Raw genomic sequence first — 25,707 nt, forward strand, 5'->3', positions numbered from 1 at the left:
ATGCCACCAGGTCGTTCCACAGGCACAACTTTGCTCGCGGGGGTGGCCAAAGTGAGGTACAGAATCAGCAAGCAGAATAAGAGTTGTAGTCAGATCGGAGTCGGGCACGTAGCAGAAGATCAAGACAAGCAGAAAGGAATCGAGGTCAAGTATGAAGCAAGAGGTCACAGTGGATAATACACGGGAATCACAATAGGAACGCTTTCTCAATGGCAATGAGGCACAAAGATCCGGCAGGTGGCACAGGAAGAGACAGGCTACTTATTAGGACAGGGGCCGGCCAGTGCCGTGCTGGCCCTTTAGGTTGAACAGAGCCCGCGTGCATGCTGGGGCACGGAAGCCATCGCCGGAGCATGCAGAGGTGAGTGAGCCTGTGGCCGTCGTGCTAGGGCACACTGAGGCACATGGGTGAGCCTGCCACCCGAGAGATGGGTCCCAGGAGCACCTGTGACAGGTGATAATTTGGTGATTGTGGGGATAAAACATCTGGGACTCTCACCAACCCTTAGAAAAGGTCTTCTATGAATGGCGTAGTAAGCAGGGGCAGATTAACCCCTTAAGGACGCAGCGTTTTTTTGCTAATTTCTCGCTCTCCCTCTTCAAAAATCTGAAACTTTTACATTTTTCCTTGTACAGAGCTGTGTGAGGGCTTATTTTGTGCGTAACTAATTTTTCTACTTCGTGGCGTTATTTATCATTCCATGCCGTGTCCTGAGAAGCTGGAAAAATGTGACTTTTCTAGCGGTGGTGGTCAAGGCAAGGTACAGAATCAAGAGGCAGAGCCAGAGTCGAGGTCAGGCAGGAGGTCAGGACAGGCAGCACAGAAGCGGAGTCAGGGAAAAGGCAGAAGGTCAGGGCTGGTGGCAGATAATCGAGGTTAGGAACGGAATCAAGGTCACAACGGATAATCAGAATAACTTCAGGAACAAACACAGTAACGAGGCACGGGGCACTAACATTTGGCAGGGGACACAGGAAGTGAAAAAAAGCTGTGTAAATTAATTAACGAGGGAATTTATAAAAATTAGGAAACTAGCACACATGACATTTCTGCTCTAGGTAAAGGTGCCGGACATACAAACATTTCATTTTTGAAGAATCTGTTCTGGATTCGAACATTTCTTATTTTATGTTTTTTTATGTTCATCCTTATATGAATTTTTAGCAAAATAAAAGGAATACATTTTTAATGAATTGTGTGATCCTGCCCCATAACTTTGTCCGAAGGGGATACCAACATTGAGTCTACTGGCTAAACCACACTGTTATACCAGTCCAGCTCCTAACCTAGCACCCCCCGACTAAGCAGCAGCTCCACAATCATAAAGTTGAGCATATGGGTTGTGCCAGACCGCACAACCTGGGAAGTTGAGCACCCATTTTTGCCAATTAATCAACTGATTGTTGACGATCGGATATGAACTATCCACACACACACAAATATCCTGAGCTGAACTAAAGGAATAAAAGTTAAAATTGCCAATTTTAGCATTTGATGAAGCTTTATATAGTTATAACGTTTTATTTGTCCACCTCGTCCTCAAAAAGCGACTCTGAGAAACTCCCGAGAAGGCGCTTATGTAGTAGTGCCGAAGTGCTCGAGACTTCTGCCAGAGTGCCCGAGACTTCTGCCGGAGTGCCCGAGACTTCTGCCGGAGTGCCCGGGACTTCTGCCGGAGTGCCCGGGACTTCTCCTGGAGTGCCCGGGACTTCTCCTGGAGTGCCCGGGACTTCTCCTGGAGTGCCCGGGACTTCTCCTGGAGTGCCCGGGACTTCTCCTGGAGTGCCTGGGACTTCTGACCCCACACGGGTGACCCCCAGTAATTATACTCCTCAGATTTTACGGCCAGTACTGGATACACAGAAACACAGCAGAGCTTGGAACAGTGGACTATTTTAAGTTTGATGGTGCAGCAGAGATAGAGAAGTATTGGGACATAGTACTTCTTATGGGATTCGTCAAAAAGCCCGCTATCAGGGACTATTGGAGCACAGACATACTGTACCACACCCCGATGTTCTGCATGGCGATGAGTAGGATGCGCTTTTAAACCATGCATAGGTTCTTGAATTTTGGCGACAATTCTCAGTGCCCACCCAGCGATAAACCCAGTTATGATAGGTCCGGCCCATATTAGATTATCTGAGAGCCTGGTTTATGGAAGTGTATATTCCAATGAGGCACATATCAGTGGACGAGTTCCTGGTACATTTCAAAGGGATACTTCAGTTCTGCCTGTACCTGCCCAATAAGAGGGCAAGCTATGGCGTGAAGATGTATAAGCTGTGTGAGATTGCATCAGGGTACACTTTTAGGTTCAGGGTATATGAAGGGAAGGACTCTAGAATATTGCCCCATGAATGCCCCCCTCCCCTCCTTCCTGGGATTTGCTGGAAAGATAGTTTGGTATTTGGTGCACCCACGAGGGCTACCAGCTCTACCTAGATAATTTTTATACTAGTACTACCCGAAGTCGCCCGGTCTCCCGAAGTCGCTGCTAGGGTAAAAGCACAGAAGGCATGAGAGCTGAGCACCAAGCAGCGACTCGGTATTGTGTGTTAGGTACAAGGACAAGAGGGATGTCCTTGTACTAAAAACAATACAATGGCACACCACCACCCCTGCCCCTGTACGAGGTACCAGTGCAGAAACCCCTAAGCCGGACTGTATTTTGGATTATAATAGGTACATGGGAGGGGTGGATTTGTCAGACAAGGTACTTCCGACATATAATGCCATGCGAAAGTCGAGGGGGGGGTAAAAGAAGCTGGCCGTGCACATCATGTAGATGGCACTGTATAATGCTTACGTGTTACATTGAATGTGCAGGCCAGAGGGGACCTTTCCTGAAATTTCAAGAGGTAGTCACGCAGTTGACACATTTTTTACTTTGCACAAGTTACTTTGCATTAGATTTTGCCCAGCATGTTGGGGGCTAAAATGCTCATCACAACCCCAGATAAATTCTTTGAGGGGTCTAGTTCCCGAAATGGTATAATTTCTCTGGGGTTTCTATTGCACTGGTACCTCAGGGAGCCTGCGAACATGACATGACACTCCAATTCCAAACGTGTGAAAGCGGAGCTCCAAAAGTAAAATTTCACTCCTTCCCTTCTCAGCCCTGCCGCATGCCCAGCCTGTCAATTAATGGCACATGTGTGGTATTGCCATACTCGGGACAACCAGCAGAATGTTTTTTGGGGTGTTTGTCTAAAGTGGCATGGGTTGGCCACAATATATTAGGCACTAAAATTACATTTTTGAGATAAAAACTAATTTTTTACTCTGCACCATTTACTTTGCATTAGATTTTGGCCAGCATGTTGGGGGTTTAAATTCTCACCATAACCACAGACAAATTCTTTGAGGGGTCTAGTTTCCAAAATGGTGACATCTTTGGGGGGTTTCTATTGTACTGTTCATGGACTCTTCAATTGCACTGTGGCACCACAAAACATTTGCAGCCAAATTGGCCTTCCAAAAACCCAACTCTGTACGTACTGTGTTCTGGACATCGCTGTGTGAAGAAACAGCAGTTAAGATCCACATGTCTGGTATTGCCATACTCGGAAGAAGCAGCGCAAACATTTTGGGATGTATATTTGCCACCATCGGTGGGAGGTGTTGACATCGCCAACCAACACCAATCTGATTGGTCCTGTGATGTCGATCGCCGCCATTAGGCAATCAAACAGACTGGCCAATGACAGCGATCTGTGAAGCTGGAGGGGGGGGGCAGATCTTACTAGCTCTCCAACATCAGAATTTTTTGTTTGTTGGTGTTGGAGAGAGTGGTGCTAGTGATCTGTCCCTTTACTGTACCCTAAAACACATGATTACCCCCCATTGTCTGTTTTCCCTATCCCCCACAACTGCACTTTAAAGTGCGTTCTGTGAGGAGGAGGAGTAGTAGTAGTAGTAGTAGCATGTAGTAGTAGCGTGTAGGAGTAGTAATAGCATGGAGGAGTAGTCATTCTGTGGAGGAGTAGTCATTCTGTGGAAGAGGAGTAGTAGCGTGGAGGTGTAGTAGTAGCGTGGAGGTGTAGTAGCAGCATGGAGGAGTAGTAGTAGCATGGAGAGGTAGTAATAGCATGGAGGAGTAGTCGTTCTGTGGAGGAGTAGACGTTCCATGGAGGAGTAGACGTTCCATGGAGGAGTAGACGTTCCATGGAGGAGTAGACGTTCCATGGAGGAGTAGACGTTCCATGGAGGTGTAGACGTTCCATGGAGGAGTAGTCGTTCTGTAGAGGAGTAGTCACTCTGTGGAGGAGTAGGCGTTCTTTGGAGGAATAGGCATTTTTCTCTGGAGGAGTAGTAGTAATTGTGTGGAGGAGTTTGGAGTGCAGAGGAGGTTGCGGATATCGTTGCTGTATTTTTTCCAGGAAGGGGGGGGGTTGCCAGTAAGTCTGGAAGTGAGGCCACACGTATTGGACCAGGGCAGCACTTTCCAGGAGAAGTTCCCCAAACTGCCAGCAAAGGAACACACAAAAGAGGTGCAGGGTGTGCACCAAAAGGGGATTAAAAAACAAACCAGTGTGACACATAACCAGGGTTATGAATGAAGGAGTATTTTAGAATTTATCACACATCCCTGGATATATAATTGTACCCTGAACGATGCACTCTCACACAGCTTATACATCATGCCGCACGTTCCCTGCAGAGCTCTGCCGTGTGCCCAGCCAGCAAATTATTGCCATACCCGGGAGAACCTGCATCATGATTTTTGGGTTTTTTGTCTCTAGTGGCAGGAGCTGGGCACAAGATGACATACTGGGGGTCATTTACTAAGGGCCCGATTCACGTTTTGCCGACGTGTTACCCGAATATTTCCGATTTGCGCCGATTTTTCCTGAATTGCCCCGGGATTTTGGCGCACACGATCGGATTGTGGCGCATCGCCGCTGGCATGCACGCGACGGAAAACGGGGGGCGTGACCGAACGAAAACCCAACGATTCGGAAAAACCGCCGCATTTAAAAAAAAAAAATTTGTTGCTCGGGACGCGCTTACCTTCACTCAGCCCGGCTCGGTTTAATCCAGTGCGTTCCGATGATCTTCAGTGCAGCAGCGACATCTGGTGGATGGCGGAGGAACTGCCTTAGTGAATCGCCGGAAGACCCGAATCCACCGCAGAGAAGGCGCCGCTGGATCGTGAATGGGCCGGGTAAGTAAATCTGCCCCAATGAATATTTTGTACTATGCACTATCCATTATGCATTATCCTTGGGGTCCACCTGTGGGGCTAAAATGCTCACTACACCCCTAGATTTATTCATGGAGGGGTGTAGTTTTCAAATAGGGTCCGTACTCAGGGGTTTCTACTGTGCTGATCCCTAAGGGCATGTAAAATGTCTGTGCTCCAAATGGCAGTTCTTTTTTTCTGAGCCCTGTTGTGCCTCCATCTTGTAGATTATTACCACAAATGGGGTATCGCGGTATCCAGGAGAACCTGCATGATGATTTTTGGAGTGTTTGTCTCCAGTGGCATGAATTGGGCAAATTTTGAGAAATTGCAATGCAATTTTTACTCTGCACCATTCAATTTGTATTACATTTGAGCCATGATCTTAGGGCTTAAAAATGCTATTACTTCCTTAGGTAAATTCTTTGGGGTAACATCTTTGGGATTTCTTTTGTACTGGTACCTCGGAGGCACTCCAATACCAGTCTAGTGAAAATGGTGCTCCAAAAGCTAAAATTTGCTTGTTCCCTACTGAGCCGTGCCATGTGCACATCCTGTAGATTATTGGCACATATGGGGTATTGCCATAACTGGGATAACCCGCATAATGGTTTTTAAGGTGTTTATCCCCAGTGGAATGAGTTTAACAACAATGCATTTTTGGCATATTTGGCAAAAAATTGCATATTTTAAGAAATAAATGTAATTATTACTCTGTACTATTCACTTTGTATTACATTTCAGCCAACATCTCAGGGGTTAAAATGCTCATACAACCCTTGATAAATTCTTTGAGCATGTAGACTATTGCCACACGTGGGGTATTGCCATACCCGTAATAAGGTGCAGAATGATTTTTAGGTCCTTTATCCACAGTGGCATGAGTTGGGCTGAATACATTTCTCACTACAATGGCACATTTGAGCCATTCCCACAAAATTTGCTCCTTCCCTTCTCAGCCCTGCTGTGTGCCCAGCCTGCCTACCATTGACACATATGTGGTATTGCTGTACTTAAGACAACCCACAGAATGATTTTTGGGGTGGTTCTCTACAGTGGCAAGGTTTGGCCACAATATATTTGGCACTAAAATGGCATTTTTGAGATAATTAACGCAATTTTTACTCCGCACCATTTTACTTTGCACTAGATTTTGGCCAACATGTTGGGGGTTAAATGCTCACCTCAACCCCAGATACATTCTTTGAGGGTGCAGTTTCCAAAATGGTGTCACTTTTTGGGGGCTTCAATTGTACTGGTACCTCACAGACTATGTGAACATGACATGGAACCCCAAATCCCAACTTGTGAAAAGCTAAATTTCACTCCGCCAATAGTCAGCCCTGCTGTGTGCCCAGCCTGCCTATTATTGGCACATATGTGGTATTACCGTACTTGGGACAACCCGCAGAATGATTTGTGGGGTGTTTGTCTAAAGTGGTATGGGTTGGGCACAATATATTTGGCACTAAAGGGGCATTTCTGGGAAAAAAATGCAATTTTTACCCTGCAGCATTTACTTTGTATTACATTTTTGTCCAGCATGTTGAGGGTTAAAATGCTCACTACAACCCTACATAGATTCATTTAGGGGTGTAGTTTCCTAAATAGTGACATCTTTGGAGGTTTTCTATTGTACTGTTACTTCAGGGGCTCTTCAAGTACACAGTGGGACCACAAAACATTTGTAGCCAAATTGGCCGCCAAAAACCCAATAGCACCAACTCTATTCTGGACATCGCTGTGCGATGAAACAGCAGTTGACATCCACATGTGTGGTACTGCCATACTCGGAAGAAGCAGGGCAAAAACTTTGGGATGTACATTTACCTTAAATTCCTTCTAAATGTGTACATTTTAGGGCTTAATGAGAATAATCTTATTTTAAATTATAAATTGAAATTTCAAAATTTTCAATCCATTTTTGTTTGCTTCCAGGGAAAGAATTAATGGGTTAACAGAAGTCTCAAATGCTGGTTTGAACAGTTTGAGAAGTTAGATTCATAAAATGTTTTTTTTGTGGGGGTTTATAGTACATAAGCCTTTATAGAGCACTTTCAAACTGAATCGGTCACCAAAAATGTAGCATTTTCCAAATCTCTTGAATATCCGAGAAGTTGCTACTAAAACTTGAAACCTTCTCACATCCATAAAACAAAAGGAAACTTAAAACAAATTAAAAAAAAATAAAAAGAAGACCAATGGCATAAGGTTTCTACAAATAAAATTTTGGTATGACTTTTTGTCTAAAAGTAGAACATTTGAAACTGTGAAACTTTGAATCCCCCCCCCCCAAAAGTAACTGATCATTGAAATGATACTACTAACATAATTTACAATGCCTCACAAGAAAACAATCTCAAAATCATGCACCCTGTAATATACTAGACTGGCTAAATGTAGACATTATCCAATCTAAGCTTAATAAAATCAATGTGTATAAAGCTCTTGGACCAGATGGGTTACACCCCAGAGTTCCTAAAGAACTCAGTTCTGTTATTGCTGTACCACTGTCTAAAATCTTCAGGGATTCCGTAATGTCTGGTGTGGTGCCAAGTGACTGGCGCTAGGCAAATGTGGTGCCAATATATAAAAAGGGCTCTAGAACTTCGCCAGGCAATTACAGGCCTGTAGGCTTAACTTCCATTGTGGGGAAAATACTGGAAGGGTTAGTAAAAGACTACATACTGGAGTACGTGACATCAAATAGCATAATAAGTGACAGCCAGCATGGGTTTACTAAGAATAGAAGTTGTCAAACTAACCTTATCTGCTTCTATGAAGAGGTGAGCAGATGCCTGGATGGAGGAGCAGCTGTGGATATTGTGTTCTTGGACTTTGCAAAGGCATTTGACACTGTTCCTCTTAGACGCCTGATGGGTAAAATTAGGGCTATTGGTTTGGCAGAAATCATTTGCAATTGGATTGAAAACTGGCTGAAGGATCGTATTCAGAGAGTTGTGGTCAATGATTCCTACTTGGAATGGTCATCAGTTATATGTGGTGTACCCCAGGGTTCTGTGCTTGGCCCACTACTATTTCATCTATTTATTAATGATATAGAGGTAGGAATTAATAGCACTGTGTCTATTTTTGCAGAGGACACCAAACTGTGTAGTGTAATACAGTCTATGGAGGATGTTCATAGGCTGCAGGGTGACTTGGACAAACTGAATGTTTGGTCATCCACTTGGCAAATGAGGTTTAATGTGGATAAATGTAAGGTTATGCACCTGGGGGCCAATAATCCAAAGGCAAAATATGTCCTTGGGGGAGTAAATCTGGGAGAGTCCTTTGTTGAGAAGGACCTGGGGGTACTAGTAGATCATAAATTGAATAACAGCATGCAATGTCAATCAGCTGCCTCTAAAGCTAGTAGGATCTTGTCATATATCAAAAGTGGTAGGGATGTAATATTACCACTATACAAGGCAATGGTTTGGCCATACCTGTAATATGCTGTCCACTTCTGGGCACCGGTCCATAAAAAGGATGCCCTGGAGCTGGAGAGGGTTCAACGTAGAGCCACAAAAATGATAAGGGGTATGGAGGGTCTCAGTTATGAGGAAAGATTAAAACAACTAAATTTATTTAGTCTGGAAAAGAGACCACTACGAGGGGACATGATTAATTTATATAAATATATTAATGGTCCATACAAAAAATATGGTGGTAAGTTGTTTCACATTAAATCAAATCAAAAGACGAGGGGTCACTGTCTCAGTTTGGAGAAATCAAGGTTTAATCACCGGAGGCGACAGGGCTTTTTTACTATGAGAACTGTCAATCTGTGGAATAGCCTGCCTCAGGCGCTGGTCACAGCAGGGACAGCGGAGAGCTTCAAGATGGGTCTAGATGCCTTTTTAAACCTAAATAACATTGATTGTTATGTTATATAGAATTGTTTCCCCTAAATCCCTTCCTCATCCAATCCCATACCCTTCCTTGGTTGAACTTGATGGACAAGTGTCTTATTTCAACCGTATAAACTATGAAACTATGACAATCAAAGGGGCTGAGCCGTAACGTACAAACAGGCTACATCCTTAAGGAGATAAACAAGATATGTTTCTGCATCAGTGTAGCTACAGCATTCTCAAGGTATGTTTGGTTCATAATGCTGAAATTAAATGGTAGATTTCCTTTAAAAGTGAAAATTCTAAAATGGGTTCTTTTTTTGTGGGATGCTTCTTTTTTTAACAGGTCCATAAGAGAAATGCCTTAGAATCTATAAGCCTCAAACTGATTTTAAAGTAGCTTAGCAGGATAGTAGGGCCACATACTGTTTGAAATCTAATATATAAAGCTGAGTGTATGTATATATGTGCGCTAAAGGAATCCGCACCATCGTGTTTCCAATCGCAAAATTTTGAACTGTCGCCTTTTGTGACTTCCCTCTTAATTTCCAAAATACGCTTAGTAAAATTACCACCAAACTGCAGGAAACATTGATTGCTGACTGTTGTAGCAGTTTACCTGGATAGCAATTACAGCTCAGCTTCTATTTTGCTACTGAGCTCTAAGCTCTAAATGGTTGCTGTAGAAAATTATGTTCTGAGTATAAGACACTTAGTTATGAGTTAATTTGATTTAAATGGTGATGCTTAGCCAATGTTGTTGTTGTGGCATTAGATAGTCTCCAATACTCCAGTCACATCAAGAGCTGCATGTCTATTTAATCTTACACCATCCCAGAATACTGTAACTTTGGATGTGACTGGAGTATCAATCTGCTATCATATCAACTCACATGCTCTGATCACATCCAGAGCTGGAGTCTTATCCTTGCCATTATATAATCTCTGATATTCCATTCACATCCAAAACTGTTGTTAATATTTAGTTATTAGAGTTTCACTGATACTCCAGTCGGAGTATAGAATCCATCATCTATTTACTGCTGTATCTTTTCAGATGACTGCAGTTCTGGATTTGACTGGAGTATCAATCTGCTGTTAAATCATATCTGATACTCTAGTAGCATCTAGAGCTGCAGTCTCATATCCCCTCTTGAATTCTCACCCATGATCCCTTGCTCTAAGGGATGAGAAGAAGAAAGTAAGCATTTATTCCAAGCTTGGTAATTCATGAATAGAATGCCAGAACTACACTGAAGACTGGTACTGGGGCAGTTGGAGAGTGGGAGCTATTAGAGCATATGGGTGCCAGATATCCTTCTGGAGAGGGATGTGTACAGTAACACCGCTCACCCAGCAGAATATATGGAATATTGGAATTATTCTTGGTGGGGCTGAATTGTTGACAAATGGTGGAATAAAGAGCACACAACTGCAGAGTCACCTTCTAATGACCCCAATCACTATAACACCCTCACCAGGAGAAACAGCCCAGCCACAGGACCTGTGGGAGGTAGAGTGAACAGGCTGGATAAAGGGGTAGAGCAAATTTATGCCTTTGGTTTGTGATTTTTATATTCAATTTTTCTTTTTTAACCCATTCTATTTTGTTAAAGCTAAAAGCTATTTGGGCAACAACAGCTACTACAGATAGCGTTTTATAAAAGCTGCCTCAAGAAGCAGGGTAAAAACAAAATTATCTATTGTTTCTTAGTTGGAACTTACTGCAGTATAAAAAAATGTATTAATACCGAGAATTTACCAAATAATATTTTTGTATCATATTTGTAATTTTTGTTGTTACATTTGTTGTTCTCTTTCCTTTTTACAGATTCGGTAATATATAAAAACTATGATAATGAAACTGGATGCTCATCTTTAATTATATGTGACACATTATGTCAAATAAAAACAGAGCAATTGCCATGTACGACAGCCACATCCACAACAAGAGTAACACCAACCACTGCTACTACTACAAGTGCATATACTATTTTGACTAGCACCATTACCACCAAAAGTCCATCAACAACTAGTAAGACTACGGAAACTAGTACTTCAGCAATCTCTACTAGTAAACCTTCTACCACTCCTGTAAGCACAAGATCATCTACTGCATCTACAACAAGTGGTACTACAACATCTACCCCAGGAACAACACCAAGCACTGAAACTTCTAGTAGTACAACGCTATATACTTCTCTGACTAGCACCACTACCACATCAAAAACTACCACTACAACTCCATCAACAACTAGTAAGACTACAGCAAGTAGTATATCATCAACCTCTGCCACTACACCTTCTACCACTCCTGTCACCACTACATCTACTGCAACTACAACCAGTGGCACTGTCCCATCAACAAGTCCTGTGCCTACTAGCAGTACAACACCATATACTTCTTTGACTAGCACCAGTACTTCTTCACCTACTTCTACAACTACATCAACTTCTAGTAAGCCTACAACAATTAGTACATCATCAACCTCTGTCACTACACCTTCTACCACTCCTGTCACCACTACATCTACTGCAACTACAACCAGTGGTACTGCCACATCCACCACAACAAGTCCTGTGCCTACTAGCAGTACAACACCATATACTTCTTTGAGTAGCACCACTACTTCTCCACCTACTTCTACAACTCCATCAACTACTAGTAAGCCTACAACAATTAGTACATCATCAACCTCTGTCACTACACCTTCTACAACTCCCTTCACTACTAGATATAGTGCAACTACAACTAGTGCTACTGTCACATCCACCACAACTAGTCCTGTGCCTACTAGCAGTACAACATCATATACTTCTTTGACTAGCACCACTACTTCTCCACCTACTTCTACAACTCCATCAACTACTAGTAAGCCTACAACCATCAGTACATCATCAACCTCTGTCACTACACCTTCTACCACTCCTGTCACCACTACATCTACTGCAACTACAACCAGTGGTACTGCCACATCAACAAGTCCTGTGCCTACTAGCAGCACAACGCCATATACTTCTTTAACTAGTACCAGTACTTCTTCACCTACTTCTACAACTCTATCAACTACTAGTAAACCTACAACCATCAGTACATCATCAACCTCTGTCACCACACCTTCTACCACTCCTGTCACCACTACATCTACTGCAACTACAACCAGTGGTACTGCCACATCAACAAGTCCTGTGCCTACTAGCAGCACAACGCCATATACTTCTTTAACTAGTACCACTACTTCTCCACCTACTTCTACAACTCTATCAACTACTAGTAAGTCTACAACAATAAGTACCTCATCAACCTCTGCCACTACACCTTCTAGCACTCCTGTCACCACTACATCTACTGCAACTACAACCAGTGGTACTGCCACATCAACAAGTCCTGTGCCTACAAGCAGTACAACACCATATACTTCTTTGACTAGTACTACTACTTCTCCACCTACTTCTACAACTCTATCAACTACTAGTAAGTCTACAACAATAAGTACATCATCAACCTCTGCCACTACACCTTCTAGCACTCCTGTCACCACTACATCTACTGCAACTACAACCAGTGGTACTGCCACATCAACAAGTCCTGTGCCTACTAGCAGTACAACACCATATACTTCTTTGAGTAGCACCACTACTTCTCCACCTACTTCTACAACTCTATCAACTACTAGTAAGTCTACAACAATAAGTACCTCTTTAACCTCTGCCACTACACCTTCTAGCACTCCTGTCACCACTACATCTACTGCAACTACAACCAGTGGTACTGCCACATCAACAAGTCCTGTGCCAACTAGCAGTACAACACCATATACTTCTTTGACTAGTACCACTACTTCTCCACCTACTTCTACAACTCTATCAACTACTAGTAAGTCTACAACAATAAGTACCTCATCAACCTCTGCCACTACACCTTCTAGCACTCCTGTCACCACTACATCTACTGCAACTACAACCAGTGGTACTGCCACATCAACAAGTCCTGTGCCAACTAGCAGTACAACACCATATACTTCTTTGACTAGTACCTCTACATCTCCACCTACTTCTACTACTCTATCAACTACTAGTAAGTCTACAACAATAAGTACCTCATCAACCTCTGCCACTACACCTTCTAGCACTCCTGTCACCACTACATCTACTGCAACTACAACCAGTGGTACTGCCACATCAACAAGTCCTGTGCCTACTAGCAGTACAACACCATATACTTCTTTGACTAGTACCTCTACTTCTCCACCTACTTCTACTACTCTATCAACTACTAGTAAGCCTACAACAATTAGTACCTCATCGACCTCTGCCACTACACCTTCTACCACTCCTGTCACCACTACATCTACTGCAACTACAACCAGTGGTACTGCCACGTCCACCACAACTAGTCCTGTGCCTACTAGCAGTACAACACCATATACTTCTTTGAGTAGCACCACTACTTCTCCACCTACTTCTACAACTCCATCAACTACTAGTAAGCCTACAACAATTAGTACATCATCAACCTCTGTCACTACACCTTCTACAACTCCTTTCACTACTAGATATAGTGCAACTACAACTAGTGCTACTGCCACATCCACCACAACAAGTCCTGTGCCTACTAGCAGTACAACACCATATACTTCTTTGACTAGCACCAGTACTTCTTCACCTACTTCTACAACTCCATCAACTACTAGTAAGCCTACAACAATTAGTACATCATCAACCTCTGCCACTACACCTTCTAGCACTCCTGTCACCACTACATCTACTGCAACTACAACCAGTGGTACTGCCACATCAACAAGTCCTGTGCCTACTAGCAGTACAACACCATATACTTCTTTGACTAGTACCTCTACTTCTCCACCTACTTCTACTACTCTATCAACTACTAGTAAGTCTACAACAATAAGTACCTCATCAACCTCTGCCACTACACCTTCTAGCACTCCTGTCACCACTACATCTACTGCAACTACAACCAGTGGTACTGCCACATCAACAAGTCCTGTGCCTACTAGTAGTACAACACCATATACTTCTTTGACTAGTACCTCTACTTCTCCACCTACTTCTACTACTCTATCAACTACTAGTAAGTCTACAACAATAAGTACCTCATCAACCTCTGCCACTACACCTTCTAGCACTCCTGTCACCACTACATCTACTGCAACTACAACCAGTGGTACTGCCACATCAACAAGTCCTGTGCCTACTAGCAGTACAACACCATATACTTCTTTGACTAGCACCTCTACTTCTTCACCTACTTCTACTACTCTATCAACTACTAGTAAGTCTACAACAATAAGTACCTCATCAACCTCTGCCACTACACCTTCTAGCACTCCTGTCACCACTACATCTACTGCAACTACAACCAGTGGTACTGCCACATCAACAAGTCCTGTGCCTACTAGCAGTACAACACCATATACTTCTTTGACTAGCACCAGTACTTCTTCACCTACTTCTACAACTACATCAACTTCTAGTAAGCCTACAACAATTAGTACCTCATCGACCTCTGCCACTACACCTTCTACCACTCCTGTCACCACTACATCTACTGCAACTACAACCAGTGGTACTGCCACGTCCACCACAACAAGTCCTGTGCCTACTAGCAGTACAACACCATATACTTCTTTGAGTAGCACCACTACTTCTCCACCTACTTCTACAACTCCATCAACTACTAGTAAGCCTACAACAATTAGTACATCATCAACCTCTGTCACTACACCTTCTACAACTCCTTTCACTACTAGATATAGTGCAACTACAACTAGTGCTACTGCCACATCCACCACAGCAAGTCCTGTGCCTACTAGCAGTACAACACCATATACTTCTTTGACTAGCACCTCTACTTCTTCACCTACTTCTACTACTCTATCAACTACTAGTAAGTCTACAACAATAAGTACCTCATCAACCTCTGCCATTACACCTTCTAGCACTCCTGTCACCATTACATCTACTGCAACTACAACCAGTGGTACTGCCACATCAACAAGTCCTGTGCCTACTAGCAGTACAACACCATATACTTCTTTGACTAGCACCAGTACTTCTTCACCTACTTCTACAACTACATCAACTTCTAGTAAGCCTACAACAATTAGTACCTCATCGACCTCTGCCACTACACCTTCTACCACTCCTGTCACCACTACATCTACTGCAACTACAACCAGTGGTACTGCCACCTCCACCACAACAAGTCCTGTGCCTACTAGCAGTACAACACCTTATACTTCTTTGAGTAGCACCACTACTTCTCCACCTACTTCTACAACTCCATCAACTACTAGTAAGCCTACAACAATTAGTACATCATCAACCTCTGTCACTACACCTTCTACAACTCCTTTCACTACTAGATATAGTGCAACTACAACTAGTGCTACTGCCACATCCACCACAACTAGTCCTGTGCCTACTAGCAGTACAACATCATATACTTCTTTGACTAGCACCAGTACTTCTTCACCTACTTCTACAACTCCATCAACTACTAGTAAGCCTACAACAATTAGTACATCATCAACCTCTGTCACTACACCTTCTACCACTCCTGTCACCACTACATCTACTGCAACTACAACCAGTGGTACTGCCACCTCCACCACAACAAGTCCTGTGCCTACTAGCAGTACCACGCCATATACTTCTTTGACTACTACCACTACTTCTCCACCTACTTCTACAACTCCATCAACTACTAGTAAGCCTACAACCATCACTACATCATCAACCTCTGTCACTACACCTTCTACCACTCCTGTCACCACTACATCTACTGCAACTACAACCAGTGGTACTGCCACCTCCACCACAACAAGTCCTGTGCCTACTAGCAGTACAACACCTTATACTTCTTTGAGTAGCACCACTACTTCTCCACCTACTTCTACAACTCCATCAACTACTAGTAAGCCTACAACAATTAGTACATCATCAACCTCTGTCACTACACCTTCTACAACTCCTTTCACTACTAGATATAGTGCAACTACAACTAGTGCTACTGCCACATCCACCACAACAAGTCCTGTGCCTACTAGCAGTACAACACCATATACTTCTTTGACTAGCACCAGTACTTCTTCACCTACTTCTACAACTCCATCAACTACTAGTAAGCCTACAACAATTAGTACATCATCAACCTCTGTCACTACACCTTCTACCACTCCTGTCACCACTACATCTACTGCAACTACAACCAGTGGTACTGCCACCTCCACCACAACAAGTCCTGTGCCTACTAGCAGTACCACGCCATATACTTCTTTGACTACTACCACTACTTCTCCACCTACTTCTACAACTCCATCAACTACTAGTAAGCCTACAACCATCACTACATCATCAACCTCTGTCACTACACCTTCTACCACTCCTGTCACCACTACATCTACTGCAACTACAACCAGTGGTACTGCCACCTCCACCACAACAAGTCCTGTGCCTACTAGCAGTACAACACCTTATACTTCTTTGAGTAGCACCACTACTTCTCCACCTACTTCTACAACTCCATCAACTACTAGTAAGCCTACAACAATTAGTACATCATCAACCTCTGTCACTACACCTTCTACAACTCCTTTCACTACTAGATATAGTGCAACTACAACTAGTGCTACTGCCACATCCACCACAACAAGTCCTGTGCCTACTAGCAGTACAACACCATATACTTCTTTGACTAGCACCAGTACTTCTTCACCTACTTCTACAACTCCATCAACTACTAGTAAGCCTACAACAATTAGTACATCATCAACCTCTGTCACTACACCTTCTACCACTCCTGTCACCACTACATCTACTGCAACTACAACCAGTGGTACTGCCACCTCCACCACAACAAGTCCTGTGCCTACTAGCAGTACCACGCCATATACTTCTTTGACTACTACCACTACTTCTCCACCTACTTCTACAACTCCATCAACTACTAGTAAGCCTACAACCATCAGTACATCATCAACCTCTGTCACTACACCTTCTACCACTCCTGTCACCACTACATCTACTGCAACTACAACTAGTGGTACTGCCACATCCACCACAACAAGTCCTGTGCCTACAACTCCATCAACTACTAGTAAGCCTACAACAATTAGTACTTCATCAACCCCCTCCACTTCACCTTCTACAACTCCTTTCACTACTAGATATAGTGCAACTACAACTAGTGCTACTGCCACATCCACCACAAAATCAAGTCCTGTGCCTACAAGCAGTACAACACCATATACTTCTTTGACTAGCACCACTACTTCTCCACCAACTTCTACAACTCAATCAACTACTAGTAAACCTACAACAACTAGTACACCATCAACTGCTACCAGTAGTACTAGACCTCCTACTACCGCAACTACCACAAAATCTACTTCTACATTAAGTTACACAACAGGTAAGTCTTAATAGCAGAATGATTATGTGGTGTTTAGAATTGAAGACATCAGGGCACATGTATCATAGTTTCAGCTAGGCAAATTGTCAAATTTTAGTAACTTTTGCCATTCTTGCGCCATTTTTGTGACTTTAAACTGTTCTTTTTCAAGTACGCCTTGTCTGCACCTTTGTGCAGTGTGCCTGATTTATCATTGTTTTCCAGATGTTCCGTGCAACATTTCACTTTTTTTGCGCCTTTTTAGGCGCAAATCTGGACCTGGTCCAGGGCAGGTGCAAAGGAAGCTTTTTTTTTCATGGACCCGATTTTAACATGTAAATTGGAAGTATTTCACATGCTTTAACTGTTTAACATTTTGCACAGTATACACAGTAAAATTGGTTTCTTCTAAGGGTGAGGTCACACATAGCGGTTTAATTGCATTTTTAATGCATTTTGAAACTAATTACAACAGCTGAGGAGAGGTGATTTTCCTTATTTCATTACTGTTTACAAAATGCAATATAAACGCCATGTTAATGCATGTGTTAACATGGAGTTTACTATGCGTTTTGTACATTCAAATGTTAACAGTAATGTAATTAGGAAAATCACCCCTCCTCAGCTGTTGTAATAGGTTTGAAAATGCATTACAAATGCAACATGTTAAATCCCAAATTAACAGTAGTGTCCACTCCTGTATATAACCTCCTCACGTGACTTGTATCCACTTCTGCATATATCCCCCTCACGTGGCTTGTGTCCATGTGGATTTGAGACATTTGCAACAAAAAGTCTCAAAAAGAAGCCAAATTTTGCACCTGCCAGGACAGGAAAAAGTGAACATGTATCACAAGTAAAAAGACAGAATCATACATAAGGTGCAAAAAAAAGCCGCCAAATGTCTCTAAAATTCACCTCAGAGATACAAAACTATGATACATGTGGCCCATCTACTTTCAAATTGTATCTGCAAGTTTTTTTGATACCGTAAGTTGAAAATTATTCATTTTAAATGATGACCAACTTCTCAACAAACTTCACGTAAAGAAATTGTATGTTCAATTTCAAGAAGCTGATATTTTTTCAGGAGTAAGTGTCTCTTTCACTTCTTGTTGTTTCTTTGCTAATTTAATAGCAGCCTCAGCTGCAGTGACAACTTCTGGCCTCTACCAAGACACGGCACCAACTACTTCCAAATCTGTGTTCAATGTTTAAATCAAACAGATTAAATTAGAGTAGAAATATTTTGAGAAAAAAAAGGAGCATTGTGACAAAAGGTATATAAAGTCAAATGGGATAATCTCAAGTATTTGTGACTTAACTGCAGGATATGTCATAGATACATGATATATGAAGGTAGATGCAGAGAGTCTATGCATTTTTTTCTTCGATCCAACTGTCATGAGAGTGTGGCTGTGCAAGAGTGGCACGTTCTCGAGATAATTGCAGGGCCCATAGGTGGGACCCTTATCTGTCATGTATTTATCACATATCCAATATTCGGACGATTTCCAATTTGCGCCACATTTAGCAGGGATTTTTTCTTGCGACACAAACCGGGGCGTGGGCTGTCGGACAATCCGATTGATTCGGATTTAACATTTAAATTGTAAGCCCAAGCACTTACATGCACCGGGAAGAAAAATGTAAATTCCGGAAGACCTGAGCGGGGAAGCGACACATGCAGGATATCGGTTGCAAGATCTAAGTGAATCGCGCCATATGTGCATTCTCGTCGGACAACGCACCTCCTGGAACACACAGGGACGGGTAAGTAAATGAGCCCCATAGACTGTTAAGAAGTCGTTAATTTCAATTTATATAACTAGTTTTTCCATGTAATCTATTCACTGTAAGCCTATTCAAGAATTAGAATTTTTGAAAAGGAATTACGGTAATCCTCAGCATTATATATTTTTTTTAATTTTTATTTTTACATTTTTTTTTCACTGATACTCACTCAGATCTGTTTAATCATGGAATTCAGCACCACATGATTCTTATATAGCTGCATCAACATATCAAAATTGATAATAGGTTGACTAGGGTCATAGAAACTGAATTTCACTGAACTTGCCATGATACCCAACTCGCCTAGCTGTCCATGCCGTTTAGACTACCGAAATGATGGTACCCAACTGGACCACTTCCCTACAGTCAATGAAGTAGAGGATAGGGAAGAGGAGAGCCAACCACAGCAAACCACATCAAAACTGTGAGAGTGCATCAGGACAGAAGTTTTTGCTCAATTTTATGTTTGAGGTGTCTGAGAATTTCCTGTGCAAAAACATTGCAAAAAGGCAGAAATTGAGCAGATGTTAAACATACGTGCGACTGGTGCAGTCTATTTGCACACAACACACATCAGGAGGCATTTAACATTGCACATACTATAAATCCGACTCGTGCAAACCTGCCAGTCTAACACATAGGGGGGATTTACTAATTCTGGCGCAAGCTCGACTGTCTGCATCGGAGATCAGTCTCTGTAAAGCACAGCCCGATGTATTAAAGTGGTGCACGGCTGTTAGCAATTAATGGGTAGATGGAAATAACAGTTGGGCGCAATAAAAATGCCTACATCAATGAAATATGCGCCAAAATGTTACATGGACTGCGCCTTAATTTTGCTCTATGACCATTTTTCCTGGTCTATTGTGCGACAAAATTTGCGCCAAAATTGCTGACAAAATACATATAAATGTGACTGATAATGTGGAAAAGTTAGGCCACGCCCACTTGCGCCGGGGATAGTCGGAAACATCTGTTCCTTCTGGCGCAAACTCATTATAAATGATCCGCCACAATTCCACGCCAAATAAAAAGTAAAATCATTTTTTTTGGCGCAGATACGATTATACATCTGTCCCGTAGACATCTGCCCAAAATCCTGCCTAATGATAAATTGCGCCATAGCCTGCAGGTTATAGCTATCTAAACTATCTAGTTATAGCAATCTTAAAGAACTGCCGTCTCCATCTGCCAATAAGCACGGGTCCCTTCATGCCCCTCAACATCCACTAGGCGTTGAGGTGACAAAAGTTTGTAAATATTCTATTTCTGGGTTTGTATGTTAAAAAACGGTTGTACAAGCCCTTATAAATCTGCCTCCAGGTGCCTACAAAATGTACTATGTGATATTTTTTACTGAATATTTCTCAGAATGGTTGCTAGGTAATGCTATTTGTTACTTTAGAGACAACGTATTAGTATGACTGTATATTTTAATTTCTAATTTGATAAGGTTTTTATAAAATACTTTCTTAAATAAGTCAGAATCTTAACCCTCTATTACAGGCACAATAGCAATCAGTACTATGACGTCCTTAACAACATTACTTGATTTAACCAAAACTAGTATTTCCACAGTGGTAAGTTCCTGTTTTTATTTTACTTCACAACATAATTGGGACAAGTACATGGTACACTGGCCTTCTCTGTATTAGATCATTCATGATCTTTTCTTTTGTATTTAGATTATTAGTCATTAGTCACTGATCAAAACACCTTGTAAGGGCACTGACCACGTAATTACAGGTGCACGCGTAACTAGAGTAATTTAAATGCCACTTGCTACTTTCCCAGTGGCATTTAAACAGTTAACATGGGTGTCACCGGTGTTAACTGGTTTAAATTTCGAGTCCGCTCATCACTAGTCATTACAAGACAGCTATCTCCAGATGGAGTTCTTGGCACTAGCTGTCATAAATGTAATCAATATCTGACCACATATGTGGAAGATATTTAATTTCCTATATAAAAAAAAGAAACATATTTTTCGTTTATCTTAAGGCCTTTATCAGACTAAATCTGTAAAATAATTTCGATACTACAAATTTCTTGTTCTAATATTGATTATTATGTGAACAGAATTTAAGTAAAGTAATTGGGTGATATTTATCACCATGTTGCCTGATTTCTTGTATAATTTTTGCAACCTTTTTGTATCATCTGTCAAGTTAAGCCTTTTTTATCATTTTGAGTCTTTGGTGTGCCTCGATAGTCAAAGTTTCTTGAAATAACTGTTGTGGTTTCGGCCCTCTGGGTAAAGGGACAAATAAAATCTATTGTCAGGATTCGGGATGCGTGGATCCGCTGGACCGGGAGGGGGTACTAGCCAACACCTGGGACCGGAGTCTTAGTGGCACCTGGTCTTTACCAGAGTCCGCCGCAAAGCGGGTTGGACTTGCTGCGGCAGGGTACCAGGTCGTTCCACAGGTGCGACTAGCCCGCGGTGGTAGCCGAGGTTGAGGTACCTTGGCGGAAGACAGTCTCGTGGTCAGGTCCAGGCACAAGGTCAGGGCAGGTGGCAGAGATGCAACGTCAAGTCCAATCCTGGGTCAGCAACGGGAGGTCCAGGCAGATGGGAACGGGAACACAGGCACACAGGACACGTAAACTCAGGAGCAGGAACACACAGGAGCAGGAACGCAGGATACACAGGAACACACAGGAATGCTGGAGACACAGGAACGCAGGAGACTCGCTAGGGAGCTTTTTCTAGGCTGTGGGGCACATAGATCCGGCAGGGGAGAAAGGAAGGGGCTAGGAATTTATAAAGAATGGCATCTGGCCAGCGGCAATTATCGGCGTGCTGGCCCTTTAAATCCGACAGAGCCGGTGCGTGCCCTATGCTGTGGGGACGCGCGCAGGGAGCTGCGGGAGACGCTACTGGATCCAGGCAAGGTGAGTCGCGCGGTGAGCGCAGCGGCCCGCACGGAGGTACACGGCTGCGCCTTCAACCCGAGACAAGGGTCACATGGGCACCCGTGACAGTGCCCCCACCTTCGGCCTCCCCCTCTTCTTGGCCTGAAGGAATCTCTGAAGTACAGATTGGTCTAGAATGTTGTCTTCTGGATCCCAAGCCCTCTCCTCTGTCCCCTTCCGGTCAACAAGAAAGAACTGCTTCCCTCTGACTGGCTTCATGCCCAGGACTTCTTTCACCTTAAAGACATCAGAGGAGTCTGCCTCAGGAGTTGGCAGTGCCACTTGCCAGGAGAAGCAGTTCAGGATGACAGGCTTCAGAAGGGAGACATGGAAGGAATTTGGGATGCAGGCGCAACTTATAGGCCACGGGGTTGATGTGTTTCAGCACTTCAGACCCAGATAGCGAGGACCAAGCTTGTAGCTGGGAATCTTCACCCGGACATATCTTGAAGACAGCCACACTTTATCACCCGGCCTGAGTCTTGGTGCGGGCAGATGCCTGAAGTAGGGATTGCCGTGTTTGCTCCCAGATGGATCTGGGGTCCTGAACCAATTCCTCCATGGCAGGAACATCGGAAGGCACTGACAGAGGAAGAGGTGGGTGTGGATGTCGTCCGAAGACAACAAAGAGAAACAAAGAGAGCGGCACTGGCAGATTCAGAGTCCAGAGAATTATATGAAAATTCTGCCCAAGGTAAGAGGGTAGCCCAATCGTCCTGACGAGCAGAGACAAAGTGCCGTAGAAAGCAGCCCAGAGTCTGGTTGACCCTCTCCACTTGTCGGTTAGACTGTGGATGATAGGCAGAAGAGAAGTCCAGCTTTACCTGCAGTTGGCTGCACAAGGAACGCCAGAACTTGGAAACAAACTGGACCCCTCGGTCCGAGACAATGTGTTGAGGAAGCCCATGAAGCCTAAAGATGTGAAGAAAGAACAAGCTGGCAAGACGTGGAGCCAACGGCAAACCAGGCAACGACACAAAGTGGGAAATCTTGGAGAACCCATCCATTACCAACCAGATGACTGTATTACCGGAGGAAGATGGGAGATCCGCAATAAGGTCCATGGCTATGTGAGTCCACGGGCAACAAAGCATCGGCAACGGCAGGAGAAGACCTCCTGAAGACTTGTTATGGGCACAGGAAGTACAGGAACTCACAAAATCTTGAATGTCCTTGACCAGATCTGGCCACCAGTAGTAACAAGTTATGAGAGCGATAGACCTCTGCACCCCAGGGTTCCCAGCCAAACAAGAGCAGTATCCCCAAGTTAGCATCCTTTTCTGAAGAGCTGGTCGGACAAAGGTCTTGCAAGAAAGAAGCTGCCGTAGGTCCACAGGAGCAGCAACAAGCAGAAGTTCCGGAGGAATGATATGACGAGAAGCCGGTTCTTCCCTAACAACATCAGAGGCCATCGGCGAGCGCAGGGGCCCACACGGAGGTACACGGGTGCGCCTGCAACCGGAGACTAGGGTCGCAGGGGCACCTGTGACAATTATGGTGCAACTTTTTACACCTTTTATGTCTCTCAACCTCCCTATATGATTTAGAAAAGTCTCAATGGGAAAGAAGAGAAAACAAATCTCAACTTCACAAATCAGACCAAAAAAAAAGTGCTCAAAAATTTGTACAAGAAATCAACATGGTAATAAATGCCACCCATCAAATTATAAATCTCAACACTAAGGCCTGAATTTATGAAGACTAGGTGGATCAGGTGCCAGTCTTAATAACCCATCTGCAAGAGGCTGTGCTCTCAGCCCAGTCATGCCCACTTGTTGTGGAGGTTGATGAAAGGGGGGAAATAGTCCCAATTCCTAGTCAGTGCCAGGAATTGTGACATTTTTGTGCATTGTAAGCCAGAAAACTGGCGCATTAGGCATGATAAATTCCCCACACAGTATGCATGTATACCTAATGGGGGAATTTATTATTGTGCAGTAGCACTTGATGTTCCCCCTGTCCCTTTGATCACACCAGATATGTCAAGAGGCTCATGAAAAAAAGCAATAACTTCACAAGGAATGGGGGCTAGTGTGCAAGTGCGGGGTGGGAGTGCCGAGTGCATGACTAGCCTTTTGCTAGCACTTGCAACTATTTTCCTCTCTCTGCCACCTTCACACCAGTGGGGTGTGAAGGGGCGTGGGGGAAGGGCGCGACCACCTGGGCCGTTACTATCCCTGCGCCGGCACACTCGCTGCGCCAGCGCACTCGCTGCTGCCTGGCGTAGAATAAATGCTATGCAGCCTCCTGCCCCGTATGTTACTGAGAATATGCAACGGCAGTGCAATCATACACTGTCGCCAGCGTATGATAAATGTCCCCCAATGTTTTGTTGCAGCAACAATTGCTGTTAAACCTCTAAGGGAACTGTCTTTGCAAGCAGGTTGTCTTTTTTGCCCCAACAACACTCTGCCTCTGTTTATTTGAATCAACATTTATTTGTAAGCTTATTGAACACTGCCAAAATAGTTTAGAAAATATTTGAATTTCAAATTCTGCATATTTATGTATGTTTATTTGCCTTACTTTTGATGTTCTCATTTCTGAGGTTTTTATTTTTTATATTTTATATATTTTTTATATACTCAAAATAGTAGTGTAGCGCAGTTGAGTAAGGATCCTACTCATCATCGCTACTGCAGCAATATTGGTTGTCAACGCTGCACAAGTTTCGTGGCAACTAATGGGAAAATGATCACTTACATAATCATTAGTTTTTGGGGAGCGATTATAAATGTTATAAAACAGATAATGTATCCGAACGCTTTGATTTTCCAGGATTGAATGAAATTTTCTCAACTGGAAGACACTTTATCTTCTGCCAAACTTTATAGAAACTTGGGGGTCTTAATGTTAGCGCTACATTCTATTATTTGGTATATACTAATGTCCAGGAGGGGAAGATAAGGAAAATAAGATTTTTTTTTAAATTTATTTGCTTATTTTTTTAGACAGTAAATAAGTGCGAAGCTGTGAGTTGCCCAGCAGGTTCAATGTTAAATATCACTGAACTAGATTGTCTCAATGCAACAAAACCAAAGGATTGTAAAGAAAGTCTACGGTTATATGATACAAAACTCTGTTGCTTTATTTATATCTGCCCAGGTAAGTATAAATCAGTTTACATACTAATTCATCTGATAATAGCATCTAAATAATTTGCATCTAAATGATTTGTATATGTGATATTTTATGTCAATGGATGAACCAGAATGGAGCAGATTTATCAATTTGTTGGTTTCATGTCCCTGCAATTTGTTATGATGTTTGGTATGGTTTAGGAAAGCTTAACCCCTTAACGACCTGGCCCATTGGGCAAGATGAAAGTCTTGCTTCAGGCGCCAGATAGCAGTTCCCCGAGAAGTACGGCAGCTTGGTGCGCAGACCAACCATTTACATTGTGTGCTTATAGCACCAGCACCAGATCCTACTCCTGCCTCCCACATGAACCTCCTTCTGCCTCCTCCCACATCATGCTGGCATCGTCTTCAGGAGCGTAGTCGGCAGTACTGCCATCCACTGCTAGTACTTGCCGCCC

The 25,707-nt window shown here is 43.1% G+C and overlaps 1 protein-coding gene across 1 annotated transcript in view; it reads left to right on the forward strand.

The window, feature by feature from the left end:
• The window catches only part of LOC140070235 (uncharacterized), a 178,631-nt gene continuing 152,924 nt past the window's right edge, over positions 1-25,707 (forward strand). The window contains exons 1-5 of the mRNA XM_072116590.1: positions 1-149; positions 7,125-7,180; positions 10,875-17,480; positions 20,760-20,833; positions 25,121-25,274. Of these exons, the coding sequence (XP_071972691.1) occupies positions 1-149; positions 7,125-7,180; positions 10,875-17,480; positions 20,760-20,833; positions 25,121-25,274 (7,039 nt within the window). The remainder of the gene's footprint in view (positions 150-7,124; positions 7,181-10,874; positions 17,481-20,759; positions 20,834-25,120; positions 25,275-25,707) is intronic.

This window comes from Engystomops pustulosus, chromosome 7, assembly GCF_040894005.1.
Source record: "Engystomops pustulosus chromosome 7, aEngPut4.maternal, whole genome shotgun sequence".
Classification (NCBI taxonomy): domain Eukaryota; kingdom Metazoa; phylum Chordata; class Amphibia; order Anura; family Leptodactylidae; genus Engystomops; species Engystomops pustulosus.